Source organism: Hippopotamus amphibius, chromosome 4, assembly GCF_030028045.1.
Source record: "Hippopotamus amphibius kiboko isolate mHipAmp2 chromosome 4, mHipAmp2.hap2, whole genome shotgun sequence".
In the NCBI taxonomy this organism is placed as follows: domain Eukaryota; kingdom Metazoa; phylum Chordata; class Mammalia; order Artiodactyla; family Hippopotamidae; genus Hippopotamus; species Hippopotamus amphibius.
In genome coordinates this window covers 86943390-86966506 of record NC_080189.1, presented here as the reverse complement: position 1 = coordinate 86966506, position 23117 = coordinate 86943390, and the positions used below count along the sequence as shown (strand labels likewise).

The 23117-nt window shown below is 38.4% G+C and overlaps 1 protein-coding gene across 16 annotated transcripts in view; it reads right to left on the bottom strand.

Annotated features, from left to right (window-relative positions):
- Positions 1-23117, bottom strand: part of SRPK2 (SRSF protein kinase 2) — a 257349-nt gene that overhangs the window by 30658 nt on the left and 203574 nt on the right. For 8 of the 16 annotated variants that reach the window (XM_057732320.1, XM_057732328.1, XM_057732329.1 and 5 more), the window contains 5 exons: positions 14151-14259; positions 13366-13453; positions 13054-13141; positions 10585-10691; positions 368-533 (listed from right to left, as the gene is read on the bottom strand). In XM_057732320.1, the coding sequence (XP_057588303.1) occupies positions 368-533; positions 10585-10691; positions 13054-13141; positions 13366-13453; positions 14151-14259 (558 nt within the window). Of the gene's footprint in view, positions 1-367; positions 534-10318; positions 10376-10584; positions 10692-13053; positions 13142-13365; positions 13454-14150; positions 14260-23117 lie in introns of all 16 variants that reach the window. The other 8 variants (XM_057732327.1, XM_057732317.1, XM_057732323.1 and 5 more) reach the window with 2 other exon arrangements.

Below are 23117 nucleotides of genomic sequence, written 5' to 3'. Positions count from 1 at the left end.
TGGAGAAAGGGAAGTATGACTTCTGACTTCCCTTCTGATGACTACAGGTCACCTACATGAAACCTGTGGCTATACACACCTCTGAAGAGAAGTATGCAACACAAGACAGTGTGCAAATGGAGATAAAGCAGAAGGTAAGAATTCAATGACCTTTTAAGGGAGGACAAAGTTAAGTAATTCAAATATTAAAGTACATCTTAACTGGGGCATCTTCCTTCTCAAGAAAAAGGTCAAGTTATTTCTAGTTATCGGGCTCTTACAAAAGTTCCTAATATGCACACGTTTGACTCAACTGCCTCCAATGTACAACTTTGCAGGTTCTCAATGCCCCTACACGGACTGAAACAAAGCTGGCTCAGCCCCTCACCTGCAGACCCTGAAGGAGGAGGAGCACCTGCTTTCTGCCACTCAGTGGCCTCGGCTGCCATTCTTCTCACATATGCATCGTCCACACACATCAAAATGTTTTCCGGCTTTATGTCAGTATGAATGATCTTGCACTTACTGTGTAGATAATCTAACCCCTGAAGGACCTGATCACATAAAATCAAGAGAGGAGATGAGTTATTAACACCTTTATTATTCAACATTTATTTGTAAAATAGTTAAAATTATTACAAGGCACAAAATACAATAGATATAAAGGCTTTTAGTAAAAATCTTCCTCCCACCCTGGCCCGCATAGGAACCCAGCTCTTTCCCAGAAGCAACCAATGTGTATCATTCTGGAGATAATTTATGCTCATGGAAGCAAATGCATCTATACATATACTTTTTTAAATAACAACTTTAGTGAGATATAACTTACATGTCACACAAGTTACCCTTTTAAGTATACAACTGAATGGTTTTTAGATGTGCAACCATCACCACTATCTAATTTAGAACATTTTCTTCAGACAAAAAAGAAACACTGCACTCATTAGCAGTCACTCCCCATCACCTCCCAACTCCTCCAGCCCTAAGCAACCACTAATCCACTTTGCTGGGTCTGGACATTTTGTAACTGGCACAGTACTTTCAAGGTTCATCCTTGTGTAGCATGTATCAATACCTCATTTCTTTTAAATGCCAAATAATGTTCCACTGAAATCACCACATTTTGTTTAGCCACTCACTAGATGAAGATTTGGGTTGTTTCCATTTTATGGCTACTATAAATAATATTGCTATGAACATTCATGCACAAGTTTTTGTGTGGACATGTTTTTATTTTTCTTGGGTACGTGCCTAGGAGTGTAATTGTTGGGTCATGTGGTAACTCTATAGTTAGCCTTTCAATGAACTGCCGAACTGTTTTATACTATGGCTGCACCATTTTACACTCTAAACAGCAATGTGCGAGATTTCCAATCTTTTCATCATGGCCAATACTTGTTATCTGTCTTTTTATTTTAGTCATCCCACTGGATGTGAAGTGTGTATCTCATTGATCTGCATTCCCATAATGGCTAATGACGTGAGTACATTTTTAGTATTGCAGGAAAGGAAGATTAAATAGCTCTGGTATCCAGGCAACACTATAGCACTGAACTAAAAGAAACTGCCTGGGGTGAATTGGGAGATTGGGATTGCCATATATACATTACTAAAAAGAAAAAAAAATCAAACTGTACACTTTAAATATATGCAGTTTATTGTTTGTCAATTATATTTCATTAAAAGTCCTTAAAAAAAAAGATTGAGGAAAAGAAAACAAACAAAAAAGAAACTGCTAAGCCAAGATACTCATTTTATATGTGTGTGTGTGTGTGTGTGTGTGTGTGTGTGTGTGTGTGTGTGTGTATAATTACAGAGAATGGTAACCTAAATGCAAGGCCACAGTTTTTCTGGAATTATTTCTATTACAGGGGAATTGTTTCAATTCTTTCAATAAGGAAAAAAATACTTTTAAAATACAATTCATGTTCCCACACATTAGGAATTGTACAAGCACAATAAACATTAGCATTTGATAAACATCCTCATTCAAACATTTTAAGTTATTTAGAGGTCTTGACCACATTAGACAAGGAAGTGAGAAAAAGACAAGCAGAGGATATATAATATAAACCAACTCTGAAAACTTCTCAGCAAAAATCCAATACTCCTGTCTACCTTGAGATTCTCACTAAACAATCTTAACAGATGACAAAATATTAGTAAGCGAAGGGACAGAAGTTTCAGAAGGAAAATGAAAGGAAGACCTGTCTCTTAATCCCCACACTTATCTAAAAAAATTTTTCCTTGGAAATACTTTCACATGACTTCAACTGACGGAGCATCAGTCGAGCTCCTATAACAGGCCACACACCCTTCTAGATGTTTGATACATAGCAATAAACAAAGTTCCCTGTCTCCATTGGGCTTCGACTTTTTACCTTAGAATATTTAAAGTTTTAGATAATACTTCAATTAGAATATGTTTAAATTATGTTTAAAATGTCAAAGAACCAATAGTAAGAAAGATATCATTATACATTTCCATAGAGAATAAGATTATATTTCTGAAGGGAACACAATCCAGTGAGCCTGTATGTTATTCACTGGCATTCATGCGTCTTCTGTGTGCAAACTGAAATATCATGTGGAGTCTGTATATCTGAATAACAAGAGAAATTCTGAGAAGTACAAGAAATTAATGGGCAGGTACACTGATGACTTTCAGCCTGTGGAAATAAAAGGAGTAAGACTTTTTAGAAACTTTAAACTGTTTTAAATTATTCCAAATGAAATTTCATTTCAGTCATCAAATATTAACTCAAAGTTAAAATATGAGTATCTTTCCTAAAATGCCTTTGCACCACCATTTCATGTACAGGTTGCTCCTAACTTTCCATCTTAGTTCTTTCATAGTTCTTAGGTTGTTTTACTGTATATAAAGCTTCTCAGGTAAGAGTTAATGTGATCCAGTATCCAAATGAATTCCACATGACCAAATGAATTCAAGATGAATTCCAATGACAATGAGGCCCCTGAGGTGAGTAAAGCGTTCTCAAGTAAGAATCTAAGGTTCCAGATTTTTAATATTGGCTATTGCACTCAACTGGGTTAACCTTCCTCAAGAGGCACAGCTTATGTCTGACAATGAAACAAGGAAAAGACTATCAGTGGGATAAATTAATTAAGATAATGCAAATCTTAAAGGAAATAGTTAAGAGAGAGCATGCAGCACTGTTAAATCACAGCCTCGGGGTTCAATCACTTATTCACTAGGCAAGGTACTTAAGCTGTCTAAGCTTCCATTTTCCTATCTATAAAAGGGGGAACATATCCATCAAACAGAAATATGGTAAGAATCAGAAATAATGTATGGAAAACTCACAAAGTCTAGTTCACTGGAAGCTCAAACTAAATGGCAGAAATGAACTAAGTCAGAAGACTTGTACTGATACTGACTTAATAACCATAATTTTGCTAAGTCACTTATTAAATTTCTCTGGGTCTCATTTCTCCTATCTATAATATGAATGGGCTCTACTTGATAAAGCTCTGATTCTTTAAATCCTAGACTAACATACTTTTAAAAAAATCTTTAGCTATAAGAAGAATGGTTTTATTTTCAGAAACAGAAGCATTTCTGTTCTCATCCAGTACAGTTAAAGCAATTAAGCACCCCAGAATCCAGAATCAAACAATAATGATGGGGAATCTTACAACAATTTACACTGAATAATTACGATAATGAAAAAAAAAAATCAACGAAGCAAGCTTCATGCCTAAGAATAGACCTCTGCTGCCTCACTTGTCTTCTCACAGTATGTGTCTCTCCTGCCTAAAAAACATACTTAGACTCATCAGCAGGAGGCAGCAGAGATCCTTGGCTACCATCTGCTTAACCATGAGACCCAAGATCAGTGTAACCACAGATGGCCTGGGACGGGCACTCAGGGGAAGCAGCTCACACCCCGAGGGGCAGGGGCCAGTTTTCTCCATGGGAGTCAGCAGCAGTGCAGACCTGGAGGCAGAGCCCAGGGCTGGGAGCCAGGAGACCCCAATTCTGGTTCAGGAACTAACTAGCTATGGCTCAGATCAAGTTCCCTCCTTCCTCTGACCTTAAATTCAGCCATAAAATAAGGGGCTTGGTCAGGACAGTCTCTAATGTTTCTTTCTAGGCACCTATGAACCATGTCAGAGACCATCTATTACTGGTGTTAACAACATCAACTGGCTCCTGTCCACCTTGGCATACTACAAATAGATCATATTTGTAAGCTGAAAATAATGTGGAGGCTTCACTTGACGTTTTCTCCCTGGGCCTGCTCACCACCCAGAGTGAGCTTCCTGCCCAATTCTAAACTGCACAAAAAACAGAATGAGGGCAACTTTCCATACTGTCTTCTGACTCTGGTCACAACGTGGGCAGAGGCAGAAGATTCTGAACAAAGTCTTCCTCCTGCACCTGAACAAAGGATGCAGGGTGAGGACGTGGGGCTGCCTCTGATTGTGCAGGCAAGGCCCTGTGACGCAGTACCAGGGAAACCCTACCAGCCGTGCTGCACTGCAACACTGATCCTTGTGGCTGTGGAGGGAGACAGCAGGGGGCTCTCCTCAAGCTAGAAGCTGTGCTACTGGGAAAGCTAAAGCTCCCACGGGATCTATTCCTCACTAGGACTGACGTGAGGTAAATGCTACAAGCTGTTCCAACAAGCACATGCCAGACTGTACGGAGAAGTGTGGGAAACACCCGCCACAACCACAGAGGAGAAGAACCAGTGGATACTGTCCTCAACCACTCGATCCCAAAATCGCCCTCTGCTCCTTGTTCTTTCCAACTCTGACGAGTGAGAACTAATGAGAAAATTCAGCAGCTGTATTTCACTTCTGAATATACAGGGCGAAAGATAAAACACTGCCCAGCAATGAGGCAGCACAGAGGAATGAGCTGGGAAAGGGGCTCACTTCCCTTGAAGGCAGAGGCTTCCCTGAATTTCTGAGCTGCATTCCCAACATTTTGAAGAGGAGAATTCCAAGTTAGCACAGAATCATATGTACTACCACAAGGATCAAATTCAAGAACATAAAAATGTTTACCAATTTATAATTAATTTTCTATTCTAAAACTGAACAATACTGGCTTCATCACAATGAATTCACTGATAACTAGGACCAGTGAGATGATGCAAATGGTAAATAAATACTAAGTGCAGACAAAATCATTTCTGCTAACAGGCGAGTCAGTCTGCCAGGTGGGGCCCTGGTTCTTGGTATGGCCTGCAAAGTTGGCCGCCCCACAGAAGGTAGGTTTGAAAAAGCAAGGCATTTTAAAAGTCCCCTTAGCTTACATATTGCAGCACATGTTACAAATTAATATCTAATGCCTATACTTTTAAACAATCTAATTGCCAGCTCTTTTAATGTAAAAGTAAACCATTTTCACAAATAGAGACATGAATGCACACTTTTCACAAGACATGCTATAATTTAAAATGCTCCCAAGTCTTCCTATGTAGACATTTCACACTAGCCTGCAGTCAAGAGCATGGATTCTGAATTACACCACCTGGATTCCAAGCTTGGTTCCCCCCACAGTAACTGTGGACCTGGGGAAGATTTTTAACACCTTCTTCAGAGTGGCGATAAGAACACCTCTGGCCTCACAAGCATGTAGTGAGGACCACGCAGCATAACACAAAGAAATCACTTAAAACAGTGAGTGCCTGAAACAGCATAATAAATGTCAGTGCCAATCACGATAACAGAAACAGTAATGATAATTCAAAAATCCAGGGCTACATGCTCTACCTGCATATCGTAGCAAAGTCACCAAAATCAGAGCCTTGCCCTTACCAAGCTTCATTGCAAGCAGCCACTTCTTCACAAGGTTTCTGGAAAGGGCAATGAATTAAACCATAAGGTTTTAAAAAGTAAAATATCTGCTACCCTTGTGATTACGTAAGAAAGTAAAAGCTACGTTTAGGGACTTCCTAGGTGGCACAGTGGTTAAGAATCCGCCTGCCCAGAAAAAGAGACACAGATGTAGAGAACAAACATATGGACACCAAGTGGGGAAAGCGGGGAGGGTTGAGGGGGAATGAATTGGGAAATTGGGATACCAAATTGTACACTCTAAACATATGCAGTTTATTGTATGTTAACTGTATTTCAATAAAAGTTCTTAAAAAAAAAAAAAAAAGAAAGAAAGAAAGAAAAAGAAAGGACCAAGTGTAGGCTGCAGCCATCCTTCCCTGAGGAGGGCAGAAATATTACTATTAACTGGGGTAGAATGGGAAACTTCTGTCTCAGAAGTGGAATTTTGGTTGAGTTTTCATAAACATGAGTAGAAAAGAAAGAATGGTATTTTCTACAGCCCAAGATAAAAGAAATGAATTAAAGATGTGGAATTTAAAAAATGGCAAATTGAGTACTTTCTCTAAATAACCTACAGAAAACTTGTAAAAATTTATGTATAAAAATTCTGGTAAAGCAGCATGTGTTTATAAATGCTTGGGACATTTCTGAATATTCATAAGAAAACTGTAACTTGGTTGATTCCAGAAGGGAAACTGTGTAGCTGAAGGACACTTACAAGTCATACCTATTTAAAAGAATAATTAATAGGGAAAAATTTACCTGCTAAGAGGTAAGAGCTGAATTGGGGTTTGTAAGGGGAAATATGGGCTTTCACCAGATGGTAGAAGACCTTAAACAGGTTCACAAGAAGAGCAATGATGATCTAACTTTTATTGGACATAAGCTGAGTACAAGTCCAAATACATTATTCGCAGCTTGGGAAAACAGTAAATGCACACACTCCGAAGCCAGACTACCTGGGTTTGCATTCCTGCTCCACAACATACACTGTTATTTCTTGACGAGGGCCAAGTTACTTAACCTCAGTTCCACTTCCATAAAATAAAGACAGTAAAAATACCTATTTCACAGACTTATTGTGAGGATTCAATGCATTAAAATTTGCAAAGTACTTAGAACTACCGTTGGCACATAGTAAGCACTGAATAAATATTTATAATTATTCATAGCAGTAACCCTTTACATCTTAACAAGGATCTAATAATGAAGGTACCCTTATTATTCTCATTTTATTCATGATGAAATTATGGCTTAAAGAGATTAAGTAACTTGGCCAAAGTCCTTTCGCTAGAGTAGGGTATACAGTTGTCCTTGGGAATCTACAGGCGTTTGGTTCCAGGACATCTACCCACTCTCTGCAGATACCAAAATCTACAGATGCTCAAGTCCCTTATAATAAAAGGGCAGCAGTATTTGCATGTAATCTACATATATTCTCCCACATACTTTAAATCATCTCTAGATTACTTACAATATTTTATACAACGTAAATACTATGTAAATAGTTGTAAATAAATGTAAATGCTATGTAATAGCTGCCTGCACAGCAAATTCAAATTTTGCTTTTTGGAACATCCTGGTATTTTTTTCCCTGAATATTGTCAATTCATGGTTGGTTGAACCCATGGATTTGGAACCTGTGGACACACAGAACTGTATTTGACACTAACACCCAAGCTCTTCATCACTCTATACAGTGGTTCATGAAAGCCAACGTTAAGCTTCAACAGGCAATGGAAAGCCACTAAAGGTTTCTAGATGGGGATACGAACTATTAAAGCAAAGTGTTACTTAGGAAAGTAACTTCTAACAGAAAAGAGAATAAACTGAAGTGAGGAAGTAGAATAAGATGGGCTGGACTCTGGAAGAGTGGAGAGAAGCTTGTGAAAAGGTACTGGCTGGAGGTGATAAGGACCTGAACTAAGGGTGGTGACGCAGGAAACAGGAAGAAAAGGAGAAACATACATGGCCAGGAGGGATCGATGGCAACGTGACCTGGGGAGCATGGTGGGTGACAGCAACAGGGATGAGTAAAACACAGTCAGTTACACTGGACTTCAAAGGTGAAGGAGGCCACACAGTGAAAGAATATTAGAAAGTTGGCCTACCTTGTCGTGTTCTGGGGAGTGACAGAGCTGAGTAGGTCTACTGATAAAGGATCTTCCCAGGACTCCCCAGGAGTCAAAAGTACTGAACCCACAGAATGAATCACGCGGAATGAAGGGAAATTCAGGCATATAGATTATTACCTGGGATATATAACAATTTACTACTTTGAAACTTATAAGTTTAGGGGGAAAAAATCCAGATTTCATGGTAATATTTTTCTTAAAGAAAATTAAAAATGGGTTCACACTAAAGCAAAACAAAGCTTCTTTTTAACATTACCTAGAAGAACTAAGTGAAGATCACGTAAAATCAAAGTTCCATCTTGAAATTTTTCTAAACCAATCTTGATTGGTTTTCTAAACCAATCTTCTTTTTAACATTACCTACAAGAACTAAGTGGAGACCACATAAAATCAAAGTTCCATCTTGAAATTTTTCTAAACCAATAAAACTACAAGAGTTCTTATTCTCTAAGGCACAATGTAAAGTGAGGGTAACACATTCATTAAATAATTTGTTCATTCAGTAAGTATGCATTAAAGTTTCATTAAACTCCCAGAATTTCATCTTTAAAGACTCTTTTACTTGCTAAGAAAGGCAAGATTTTGTTTTTCCATTCTGGAACACAAAATAAATATCAATGGTTCATGTGCTAATTTGCCTTCTCACAATGCTGCCAAGCGGGAGCTGTGGTGACACCTTTGGCAACAGCAGACTTAGCAGTACAGGGTTCAAAGGAATGACAGAACCTGTGTGATACACATTCAAACCAATATTTCTGAAATTATTTAGTTTTTGTTAAGATATGTAAATCTTTTAATATTTCCAGGATTTATCAGAGATAAATTAGAAATTTTAAATTAGATAATTAAGAAATTTTTTCAGAGTTTTAACTAGATGATTTTTTTTTTAAGTTTAGATTTGACACTAATAGTTATAGATACCAAAGTGTCATTTAGGGATTAAATTACTCCAATTAACATAATTTCCCCCTCATATGTATCTTCTTGAACTGTAAAGTTATAGTTCTTTCACTTGCGATATTAGGCACGTTAAAATAATGAGCTAAAAATGCTACTATCTAAAATCTAATATGGAACACATTATCAAACAAAACCTAGCCATAAATCCATACTAGGTACATGTGTATGCACACTACTGTGTGCCACTGGGTAAGCCAATGCAGCCCCTCTTCTCAAGTACCATCTATAAAGTTAGAACGCAAGCTGCCAATCTGCAGTACAAAAAAACAAATGTAAATAAGGAAATGAACACACAGGCTGAACATACAAAGTGACCTTACACAATTTCAAAAGCAAAATCTAGGATGCTTTTATTAAACAAATTCAGCTTCAAAATTTTTATGAAATTTGAAAACCTACACATGGGCCAATATGCAAATACTTTCTACAACTGTCAGGAAGTTTCTTCCTTAGACACTCATCTCTTAAATTCACAGTTCTTCAATTGTGAATCATTCCCTGATTCTTTTCCTATTTAAGAATTCTGGGGGACTCCCCTGGTGGTGCAGTGGTTAAGAATCCACCTGCCAATGCAGGGGACACAGGTTCGATCCCTGGTCCGGGAAGATCCCACATGCCTTGGAGCAACTAAGCTCATGTGCCACAACTACTGAGCCTGCACGCCTAGAGCCCGAGCACCACAACAAGAGAAGCCACCACAATGAGAAGCCCAAGCACCACAACAAAGAGTAGCCCCCACTCGCCACAACTAGAGAAAGCCCGCGTGCAGCAACAAAGACTTAACGCAGCCAAAATAAATAAATAAATAAATTTATCTTAAAAAAAAATAAAAAAAAGAATTCTAGATCAAGGTCTGTATTTCAGGTCCAGAACCCGCAGGCAGGTCTAGCTCAAGCTCTGGGCCTGGGGACAAGGAAAGGGCTCCAAACCCCCTAGTCCTCTTCTCAAGCAAACCAAGCAACCTCCTTGACATTACTCACTCTGCAGAAACATGCATGGTAATCATCCATTATATCGGAATAGGTAATCCAGAATAAGGTGTATCTGCAACTTTCCTAATTTAGGATCTAAGGACAAAGAGTCAAAGACTGGTATGTTCCATGCAGAAAACTGAATCTGGTAAACATTTCTAATTAGGAGATCTTTCATATGCATATACCTCCATTCTATAAATATCACCAAAGCAGACCCTAACTGAAGCTTTTCTTTTGTCAAGGAGATTAAACAAAATACAAATCTAATACAATACTTCCTATATAACTTAAACATTCCTTAAATTATCTTTCATTTATCCTTCACCCGAATACTTAGACATAGCAAATAAACACAATACATTATACGTTTTTTCTGTATTATTTTCTAAGGAACTAAATAGGATATTTTGTAGTAATGATATTGGGTAAAACAATTTCTCATTTTACTGCATCACTTACCTGAAAAAAGATCCATACACCAAAAGAAATGTATGCTTGACATACACATACTGCTCCCTTTACAAGACAGAATGGCTTATCATTAAACAAATACAAAACTGATTTAACAAGTTTCAAATGTTATGCACTGTGATATATGTATTTATTTTTAAAACGGGAGATATAAATATGTGTTTGTGCCTGTATTTTTTTTTAAAAGAGGAATCCGTGTTTAAAGGCTAGCCAATTAGGTATTGGGGGATGGGGGCTGCTGTCATAAGCCTCACCTGTCGAATGATGCTCTTCACACAACGAACTGGGAGGCCTTGATAGTTGGATTTTATGATCCACTTGAGAAGATGGTGGCCAAGAACTTCAAAGACCATGCAGACATCTGCGCAGGGTTAAGGATCATTTCTGGATACATTTCCTACAGTGATGAAATTACTAAAAGCAGCATCATTGATGCACTTAGCAAAGCAATTATTTCTTTATAAAATGCAACATCAGTACTATCAAAAATACCAAAAGTGGTCATTTGCTGTTTTCTCACCTAAACAGAAAGATCTAACATTTACTAACTACTTACCATGTGCCATATTTGATTTACTGTATACTCAGCAACCTAAGGAACGAAGAGAATAAACCTCAGGGAGTGTAAAGAACCCTCCTGCCTGACACAGTCCAAAGGTGGCAGATCACGCCTCACCCCACACTCACCTGCACTCGCGCTTCCCCACGCACACTCCTCCCGACAATGCACCTTAACGAAGAGGAGCAAGAGTGAAACCTCACAGAAGAGGATGAGGCAGAGAACAGAGACCTCCCCACCTTACGTGTCCTGTCTGCCTACCCAAACTTCTATCCTCTACATCACATAAGACACCTTGTGAAACAGAAATTTACCAAACACAGTGAAGATATTTAATCTTTTCCTTCAGTAATATCTTTCACTGGGTCACTAGATCAATTTTAATTCTTTAAGTTTTTAAGAATGTATGATCACAATTTAAGGCATGGCCATAAGGCCAATCTATAATAATGAAATCTCAGGAACCTGGGTTGGTTTTTTGTTTTGTTGGTTTTTAAACAGAAATTCTAGTCAACCACTGACCCTCCAGAACTATGACCCACCAAAGTCCCTCACATAAATATATTCATGTCATTCATATAGAAAGATTTAAAATGGCTCTGAAACCCTTTGAGAACATTTTCCTCACCCCTGGACGCCTATATATAGGCCTATTAGAAGGTCACTTGAGTTAATATTTTTTACAATATCTGGATCTACCACATCATCATAGTAACTACTGCTTTAAATATCTTCAATAAAAATAAGAAAAATATTTCCACAACACTGGAAAACATATGTGCTACAGACTTATGCACTGATGATCTAAAGCTAGAATTTCCTTAATATTTCCCAAGCTCATTTAAAGAAGTGGAAATTAAGCTCTAAAGTTAGTAGCAGACATGGAGCTGAAGTCCAAGGCTTCTAAATTATGACCCGAGCGTTCTCAAAGCATTGACAAATCTGGACTACTTAGCAGCAGAGATTATGACTAGAATGTATGCAATATATATCAAAATAACTCCATTTACCTACAAATCAGGTGTTTTCTCCAAAGAAACTCTATCAACTGTCTTAGGAATTGCCTTCCAAATGTGATGCAAGAGGAAGGGCTGCCCTGCCTGCCCATAAACAAACAGGCTCACTTGGAGAGCAGAGGCAGAGAAGGAGCAGCTCTATCTTTCTAGCTATCAAGAGGGGAAAATGCACTTTGCAGTCAGCAGAGAGGATCTTGAGGCAAAGAGTGAGGTGACATCAGCAGTCACCGGAGCCTGCTAGTATCCTCGGATCCAATCTATAGAAGAAATATAAAAACCTCCTCAAATACATAGGGTGTGAAGGGAGTGCTTCCCTAAGGGATTAAGACTTAGATGCAGAAACAGGATGTCATTCTGGGGTGTAAGCTGGGAGAAGGCTTTGTCCTCAGGTTTCTGGAGCTTGAACAGGTCAAATATCAAAATGTTGGATCCGTTCCAAACATGATAAAGGAAAGAATAAAAGATCAGGAAGAAGAAGAAGACCCTAGCTCTTGACACACACCTGGCACTCACCAATCACAGGATTATGAACACATGGTTCAGTATTCCTAAACCTTGGGAAATGAAGGTATTGCCTAGGTCAGGCCCATAAAGGGCTATCTCAGAGGATCCAATACTAAAATATGGAAACAGCATTCTGGAAACTAACGGCATTATCTCTTCTCTCCACTGTGCCAACAGCTCTGAGCTACAGGTTACTCTGCTGTCATTGCAACCCCTGGTGCTGCCCTTTACCAATGCCCCAGGCAGAAGGAGGGTAAAAATAAGACAATAGCTCCTTCCACAACACTCCCTTTCACCTTCTCCTAAGCTGCTCCCCCCAAAACTACTAAGCAAACAAGCTGACAACAGCCCAATTAAAACTGATATCCTCAAAAGAGAAAGGGATGTCCTGAGATGCCCTTGCTCCACTTGTTAGACACACTTCACCTAAGGCCTCCCTATTCAAAAAGCAAAAGCAACTCACCTTATAACTAAGAAGCTTTCATCTTTCAAGAATCATATAACATGATGATGCTAGAGGCTGCCTGTGGAGAGTGATACATCAGAGTAAACAGAAGTTTATAAGGGCTTCAAATATTTCTATCTTTTAAAACTAAAAAGAAAAACTAGCCATTAGGAAGCAGTAGAACTGTCAGAAAGGATACGTATTCCATTCATGCCTGAAATCTTGAAGTCATCGATTAGCTGCACTACCATGTCTTTATTTGGGTCACTGGGATCACTTTCTCGAACCTACAGAAAAAAAAAAATGAATTCAAAAACAGAAGTGTTTAAGACAAAGTCATTTCCATTATACCAACCAAAATTGTTTTAATAAAAGAAATGTTTTAAAAAAATAAAAGATTCAGTATTTGAACTTACAAATAATAAATTAATTTAGTAAAACCCAGAGAAATCCCTCTGTAAAATTTTGTCATTAACTTTTCCTGTATCATTCACATTTTTGTAGTACTTACACATTTGAGCAATTTTATTTCATCCAAGGCTGTCTCCGTATAATGCTGGGCACTTTTTACAACTTTCATTGCAACAAATCTTTTTCCCCTTTAAAAAAAAATGCATTTTTAAAAATATTAACAGCAGAAGTGATCACTATAATAACTCTAACAAACTCCAATAAATAGAAACTTTTAACAATCTTTCCTTTAAAATAGTACTTTTCAAATTGTGGGGCCACAATTAAGCAGTGGGTTCATAAGTCAATCTCTTTTTTGCTTTGTGTTTCTGTTTCGTGCCTCATAAAAATAAGGCAGACTTGATAAATGTCAGAGTTCATCACATATGGTTAAGATCAAGTACTATAACACTTTTCTTTCAATTCACACACACTACACACGTGCATGTGTACTATAAAAATACAGTTTCATATTATGGGTCATGGCTTTTAAAAAAAAAGTCAAAACCCACTAATTTGAAAGGCCTATACATTATTATTTTATATTTGAATTATTTTTCTGGTACGGATGAATTACTAGAAAAACAATATGACCCGACTGTAGTGCAATTACAATGAATAAGCCTCAGATATAAAGGCAGAAGAAAATCAATATTTAAAGATGACAGGCAAGTAAACTTCAAACTGAGGTGGGAAAAGTCTGGCTAGGTGGGGCAGGCCTGTGCTATGTATGCACTTTACATGCCACAACAGAAGCAGGTTGTGCCCCTCAGCCTTAGCTTGTTATAAAATAAAGATGTTGGACCAGACCAGGAATCAAAAGCATAAATGACAAAGAACACTTACTGCATATCCCAGCACAGCCAAACAGTAGAGAAGTGTCCCCATCCTAGCTTCCTAATAACATGATATCGGCCATTGAAGAGGTCTCCAATTTTCACTGGATGATAGCCACCTTTTATTGTTTAAAAAAAATTTTTTTTTAATTTCAGAAAAATAGTAATGGAAACTCATTCTTCCTTGTGAGTTCTTGATACCATTAAATAAATCTCTAAATAATAAAATCAGATTTTAAACATGTTTAATAATGTAACATTTTCCCAAGAATATCATTCAAGAGAAAAGTGCCCTATGTCTTTCTTTTAAGCTTTTTTTTTTTAAAGACTTAGAAAAGTAGTGAGCCACCCAGAATGCTGTAACAATAAATGGAGATTTTATATTTACGACTAGGTGTACATAATATGTATATTCTAGCTCTTGACATTTCTAAACAAGCTTTTTTCTTCTAAGCAATAAGGTAATGCAAATCTTTTGGGGTCAGTGTAGCACAACTCACCAAAATAGAGAGTGTGTAATCCACATAGTTCTGCATACACCAAGAGTTTATGCAAAACTAACAAGGAATTGTATATGACAACTCTTTTATTCTTTTTATCTGTTTTACTTTATTCATTTTCTCTATATTTTCCAATTTTTTCTTAAAAAAACAATACTTTTCTACATGTTCTTTAATATCTACTGCTTTGTTTTTATTGCAAAGGTGTTATTTTCTAAATCTGCAGAATTCTTACAAATCATTCAAGAAAGACATGGATGGTTCATGCCTAGTGTTGAAAGGCTCAAAGCAGGAAGCATCTAAATCACATCTTCCAATACATCTATCAGAGGGCCAGGAGAGGGAGTTCAAGAAATATTATGAATGTTGATGAATATTTAAATTGTGTTGAATTAGTAAAGCAGGAATTTGACCAGATCTTTCTATGATTCTTACTCTCATACCACACTTGCTTTTCCTGGATTTTAATATCAAAATCTATAACAACAATTTGGGCAAAAGATATGAGCTGAAAGACAGTAAATTGGGAATAAAATATAGCAAATTATTAAATGAATGAATGGGTGTTAACTAAACTTATTGTGGTAATCATTTCTCAATATATACATGTCAAGTCGTTAGGCTGTACTGCTTACACAGTGAGTCAATTCTATCTCAATAAAAACTGGAAGAGAAAATGGCTTATTACTTATATGCAAGGGCTAAACCAAAATTAAAATGGGCTCTGAGTTCACAACAGTGTTTAAGTCATTCAAATTAGCAATGAAAAGGAGGAAAAGAAACTGATCATTATTCAGGTAAAATTAGGGATATTGTGCTAGACACTTTATTTTCAAAACCAGGATCCATGAAACAAAAGTAAACTGAAATATGCTGCAGACTTTCCACAAGGGGAGGGAGCAAGGGAAGGGAAGGAAGAAGGGAGAAGTTCTGTTTGTGAAATGCTAAGTTAAGCAAAGCAAGCAGATTTCTCGATCAAAGGGGTTCTCAGAGCCCAGTGTCTTAACACACAGTGGGAACCTCCAAGAGAACAGAGCATGCTACAAATTCCAGCCAGGTCTGCTCATAAAATCATTTCTTCAAGGAACTAGCCACATTTCACAACCCAAAGTATTTAGAAAACAGTGGTGTCTTCTGTTTCTTACAACCACTCTGCAGAGCAGAAGGTGGTGTTTCTACACTGCTGAAATCGGTAAAAGTTTCAGAGACAGTAAGTAGTCGATTCAGGGCTGGAACTGGGTCTGACTCCAAAGCCTACGCTCTGTTCACCAGTAAGAAATGCACTCCATTTTTAATACCCAGAGGACCATTTCCTGGTCTTACTAAACAGGAACAGTTGATAGCTTAATTAAAAGCTATTTACCACTTAATTGCATATTATTGCTAACATGAAAGTTACTAAATTTAAAATTAATTTAACTATGCATAAAGAGAAGAAACCTCAACCACTATTTTATGTTTCAGATTTGAATTCCTGAACAGCCAGAGTGTGTACATGTAAACTAAAATAGACGAGCACTATTTCCAGTGCAATCACAGCATAAGCGCAGCCGTTCCTTTTCTCAATGGGACTGAAAGTTGAACAAAAGAAACTACTAGCTTAGTCCAGTTGTTTCAGGAGCTCTCAACTAACTAATGACATTGTGCTAAAAAATGGGCCAACTAAATAAGAGGGGCATAAAAGTAAATCTTAAACACAAATAGAAAAGCAACTGTAAATAAAAATAAAATTAATAAATAAACCTTAAAAAAAAATAAAAGAAAAACAACTGTAAACACTAAACATATATGTATATACTTGGCCTTGCCTTGCAGCATGCAGGATCGTAGTTCCCCAATCAGGGATCAAATCCATGCCCCCTGCATTGGAAGTGCAGGGTCTTAACCACTGGACCACCAGGGAAGCCCCAAACATATCCTAATTTTTATTATGAAAATCTGATGTACACAATTTCAAATCTGTAATCCATGTATTCTCATATCCTAACTCCCAGATTTCTACAGGAAATGACAGTCTTTCCCAACATTTTTCAATCTCTTCTCAAAGAATGGTAACTAACACACAGGCTGCCAGAGAGTGGAGCACATCTCCCCACAACAGACCACACCAACCTCCTCAACTTCCAGGGAACTAACAGAAAATGGATACTCTTCTCCAATTCCCTGCAATGAGCAAACAACATGTGCCACAATGGCTATTAGCAGAGTAAGATACCCCGTGGCCCACAACTCTGTCCACACAAAGGAATCCTAAGAATAGTCTAAGACTAGACAAGGCCTCCTCCTTCTGCTACTTCATCACCAGTCACTACAGAAGCACAGGATAACAGCAGTGCCCCAGAAGGACCCTACTGAGGGCATCAAGCAGAGAACCAGAAAGGGTCCAGCAATTGAGGACTTGGTTGATACAACTGTATCTCACTATTTATACTATGTAATATAACAACCATGCATTTACCACTTAAAAGTTTTCCTTTTATTCTCCCTTCCTCCCTCCCTTCTTCCTTCCTTTGGCTGCGCCTCGCATCTTACAAGATCTCAGTTCCCCAAACACGAACTGAATCTGTGCCCTCGGCAATGAAAGTGCAGAGTTCTAACCACTGGACCACCAGGGAATTCCCAAAAGGTTTCCTTTTATTCTTAAAAGATAAATATTAGACTGGATTACAAACACAAGGCAGGAAGAATGGACTGTTAAGCAATTTTTAAATTCACACCTTCTTATCTCCCAAGCACACCCAAAAAACTATAACTAAAGCTCTACCTATACCATTTATAAGGCTTCAAAGAAGACAATTCTGAAACTACCCTTCTAATTTGCTTTGGAGGAATTGTTGGCCAAGATAAAGATGACTCCTTTTTCCTTGCTGAGCAAAAAATAGGTTCAATTTGAACAGCAAATCGAAAGTTCAAAACTCTCTCAAAGACAACAGTCTATGAGAAGAATAGACTGTAAAGAAGAATTTTCAGCAAAATCTCTATCTTCTAGAAAAAATATTAAGCACTTTTTTTCACTGACCCTAGTTTCTTAGCCCTCTGATGGTGATGTTCCAAAACTAAATAACATATAAAAAGGATAATATATCATGACCAAGTGGGGTCTGTGCCAGGAATGAAAACTTGTTTAATATTCAAAAATCAACAGATGTGGGCTTCCTAGGTGGCGCAGTGGTTGAAAATCTGCCTGCCAATGTACGGGACACGGGTTCAATCCCTGCTCCAGGAAGATCCCACATGCCACGGAGCAACAAAGCCCGTGTGCCACGACTATTGAGCCTGCGCTTTAGAGCCCGTGAGCCACAACTATTGAGCCCATGTGCTGCAACCACTGAAGCTCACGCACCTAGAGCCCGTGCTCCTGCAACAAGAGAAGCCACGGCAATGAGGAGCCCGTGCTCCACAACGAAGAGTAGCCCCCGCTCACTGCAACTAAAGAAAGCCTGTGCACAGCAAAAAAAGACCCAACACAGCCAATAAAATAAATAAATAAATAAATTTATAAAAAAAAAAATCAACACGTAATTCACAACTAACACACTAAAAAAAGAAAAACTATATAGCAGATCAACAAACACACAAAAAACATTTCATGATATCCAACATGCATTCCTGATGAAAATTCTCAACAAAGCAGGAGCAGAAGAACATCTATGAAAGACCTACAGATAAAATCAGTCCTAACGGTGAAAGACTGAATGCTTTCCCAGCTAAGGTCAGGAATAAGGTAAGTACATCTGCTCTCCCTACATCTATTCAACACTAGCCTGGAAGCTCTAGTCAGCACAATCAGACAAAATAAATGAATAAAAAGGTATCAAGACTGGAAAGGAAGATGCAGAACTATCTGTAACTGAGCAGGACCTTATGGCACCTTCCCAGGACAAACCCTTCCCCCACATCCTCTACCTGTGGCTCCTCTCAGAAGTACCCAGATAACAGTATCTCATGCATATTTCCTGAGTTTTTCAGATGCTAAAATCATCAACAAATGTTAGAAATTAACAACCTGATGATCATGAGCACCCAGACCTCCTGGTGCCTAAGGAGTGACCACGCCCCTCCCTTGCCTTGCCTTCAAGAATGCTTCCCTGAGATTACTCAGGGAGCTCGGGGTTTCTCTGAGCATGAGCCACCCATCCTCCTTGCTCAGCCCTGCAACAAACCTTTCTCCACTCGAAACTCCAACATTTCAATTTGGCCTCAGTGTGTCAGGAACATGAACTCGCGTGTGGTGAGGTATCTCTTTTCATTGACAACCTGATCGTCTATAGGAAAAAGCTGAAGTAATCGGCAAAACAGCTACGCAAAACAGCTACTAAAACTAACGAGTGAAGAGAGTAGCAGGATATAAGCTCAAGATACAGTAACTGATTGTATTTCTAGATAACAGCAATAACTAGATAACAAGAAACAAATCTTTAAATATACTTAGGGGACTTCCCTGGTCGTCCAGTGCTAAGATTCCACACTCCCAATGCAACAAGGCAGGGCTAGGTTCGATCCCTGGTCACAGAACTGGATTCCACATTTCGTAACTAAGAGTTCACGTGCCGCAACGAATACCTGGCACAGCCAAATAAAACACACACAAACATACACACACAGAGGAATAAATCTAACCAAAGATGGGAACAGGACTTCCTTGGTGGTCCAGTGGTTAGGACTTTGGGTTTTCATGGCTGTGACCCTAGCTGGGGAACTAAGATCCTGCAAACCATATGGTGTGGCTGAAAAAATAAAAAATTTTTAAAAAATAAATAAAAGGATTAAAGAACATAATAATCAGTGAAACGGGTAAATGCTAATTGTCCTAAATTTAAAAAGGAAAAAGAAATATAAAAGTCATTTCTTAAGACAATTAGGTAAATTTAAATAAGAAAGGAATTTTAGATGATATTATTGAATAATTCATTTTCTTCCGTGTAATATGATGATACCATGGTTATACAACAGGAGAATGCACTTTTTCTTAGATGTCTGCTGAGGATTTAGGAGGTAAAATGTCATGATGTTTTAACTCCCTTTTAGGTAATTCAGCAAAAGAAAAATGCATACACATCACACTTGCACAAAATAAAGCAAGTAAGAGAAAAATGTAAGTAGTTCTTCAACAATGCTAAAATGGATGAAATGCAGGAATTCCCTATATTATTCCTTCAAAACTACTTTATGTTTGAGAATTTCCATAATAAAAAAGAATGTTGGAAGAGTTCAAGATGTCAGAGTAGGAGGACATGCACTCACTCCCTCTTGCAAGAGCACCAGAATTACAACTAACTGCTGAACAATCATCAACAGAAAGACACTGGAACTCACCAAAAAAAGACACCCCACATCCAGAGGCAAAGGAGAAGCCACAATGAGACAGTAGGAGGGGTGAAAAAGCATCAAAATCAAATCCCATAAATGCTGGGTGGGTGACTCACAAACTGCAGAACAGTTATACCACAGAAGTCCACTCACTAAAGTGAGGGTTCCGAGCCTCACATCAGGCTTCCCAATGTGCGAGTTCAGCAACGGGAGGAGGAATCCCCAGGGAATCAGACTCTGAAAGCCAGCGGGATTTGATTACAGGACCTCCACAGGACTGGGGGAAACAGAGACTCCACCCTTGGAGGGCACACAAAAAAGTGTGCTCACCAGGACCCAGGGGGAAGGAGCAGTGACCCCATAGGAGACTGAACCAGACCTACCTGCTGCTGTTGGAGGGTGGCCTGCAGAGGTGGGGGGCAGCTGTGGCTCACTGAGGAGACAGGGACACTAGTGGCAGGGGTTCTGGAAGTGCTCATTGGCGTGAGCCCTCCCAGAGTCTGCCATTAGCCCCACCAAAGAGCCTGTAAGCTCCACTGCTACATAGCCTCAGGCCAAACAAGGTGGGAACACAGCTCTACTGGTTAACAGACAAGCAGATTAAAGTTTTACTGAGCTCTGCCCATCAAATTGGATTAAAGTCTTACTGAGCTCCACCCACCCAGCCCAACCCACCATCAGTCCCTCCCATCAGGAAGCACACACGAGCCTCCTAGACAGCTTCCTCCACAAGAGGGCAGATAGCAGAATCAAGCAGTATCAGCAGTATTTCCTTCTGTGGAACTGAAAACCACAGCCACAGAAAGAGAGAGAAAATGAAAAAGCAGAGGACTTTGTACCAGATGAAGGGGCACGATAAAACCCCAGAAAAACAACTAAAAGAAGAGGAGATAGGCACCCTTCCAGAAAAAGAATTCAGAATAATGACAGTGAAGATGATCCAGGACTTTGAAAAAAGACTGGATGCAAAGATCAAAAAGATGCAAGAAAAGTTTACCAAAGACCTAGAAGAATTAAAGAACAAACAAACAGAGATAAACAACACAATAACTGAAATGAAAAATACACTAGAAGGAACCAATAGCAGATTAACGGAGGCAAGAAGGGTGAATAAGTGACCTGGAAGACAGAAAGGTGATAATCACTAATGCAGAAAAGAATAAAGAAAAAAGAATGAAAAGAACTGAAGACAGACTAAGAGACCTCTGGGATCATGTTAAACGCACCAACATTCACATTACAGGGGTCCCAGAAGGAGACAAGAGAAGAGAAAGGACCTGAGAAAATACTGGAAGAGATTATAGTTGAAAACTTCCCTAACATGGGAAAGGAAAGAGCTACCCAAGTCCAGGAAGCACAGAGAGTCCCAGGAAGGATAAACCCAAGGAGAAACACACCAAGACATATAGTAGTCAAACTGACAGAAATTAAAGACAGAGAAAAGTTATTAAAAGCAACAAGGGAAAAATGACAAATAACATACAAGGGAACTCCCATAAGCTTAACAGCTAATTTCTCAGCAGAAACTCTGCAAGCTAGAAGGGAGTGGCATGATATTTTTCAGGTGATGAAAGGGAAGAACCTACAACCAAGAATACTAGAATACTCTACCCAGCAAGGATCTCATTCAGATTCGACGGAGAAATCAAAAGCTTTACAGACAAGCAACAGCTAAGAGAATTCAGCACCACCAAACCAGCCCTACAACAAATGATAAAGGAACTTCTCTAAGCAGGAAACATAAGAGAAGAAAAGGATCTACAAAAACAACAACAAAACAATTAAGAAAATGGTAATAGGAACATACATATCAATAATTACCATGAATGTAAATGGACTAAATGCACCAACCAGAAGACACAGACTGGCTGAATGGATACAAAAACAAGACCCATATATATGCTGTCTACAAGAGACCCACTTCAGACCTAGGGACACATACAGACTGAAAGTGAGGAGATGGAAAAAGACATTCCATGCAAATGGAAATCAAAAGAAAGCTGGAGTAGCAATACTCATATCAGATAAAATAGACTTTAAAATAGAAAATGTTACAAGAGACAAGAAAGGACATTACATAAAGATCAAGGGATCCATCCAAGAAGAGGAGATAACAATTATAAATATCTATGCACCCAATATAGGAGCACATCAATACATAAGGCAAATGCTAACAACTATGAAAGAGGAAGTTGACAGTAACACAATCGTAGTGGCGGACTTTAACACCCCACTTACACCAATGGACAGATCATCCACACAGAAAATTAATAAGGAAACACAAGCTTGAAATGACACAATAAATCAGCCTGATATCTATAGGACATTACAGCCAAAAACAGCAGATTACACGTTCTTCTCCAGTGCACATGGAACATTCTCCAGGATAGATCACATTTTGGGTCATAAATCAAGCCTTGGTAAATTCAAGAAAATTGAAATCGTGTCAAGCATCTTTTCTGACCACAACGCTAAGAGATTAGAAATCAACTACTGGAAAAAAACTGGAAAAAACACAAACACATGGAGGCTAAACAATATGCTACTAAATAACCAAGAGATCACTGAAGAAATCAAAGAGAAAAGCAAAAAATACCTAGAGACAAATGACAATGAAAACACAATGATCCAAAACCTATGGGATGCAGCAAAGGCAGTTCTAAGAGGGACGTTTACAGCAATACAATCCTACCTCAAGAAACAAGAAAAATCCCAAATAAACAATCTAACCTTACACCTAAAGAAACTAGAGAAAGAAGAGCAAACAAAATCCAAAGTGAGTAGACAAAGAGAAATCATAAAGATCAGAGCAGAAATAAAGAAAACAATAGCAAAAATCAATAAAACTAAAAGCTGGTTCTTTGAGAAGATAAATAAAATTGATAAACCTCTAGCAAGACTCATCAAGAAAAAGAGGGAGAGGACTCAAATCAATAAAACTAGAAGGGAAACAGGAGAGGTTACAACAGACACTGCAGAAATAAAAAGCACCATAAGAGACTACTACAAGCAACTATATGCCAATAAAATGGACAACCTGGATGAAATGGACAGATTCTTAGAAAGGTATAACCTTCCAAGACCGAATCAGGAAGAAATAGAAAACATGAACAGACCAATCACAAGTAAGGAAATTGAAGCTGTGATTAAAAATCTCCCACCAAACA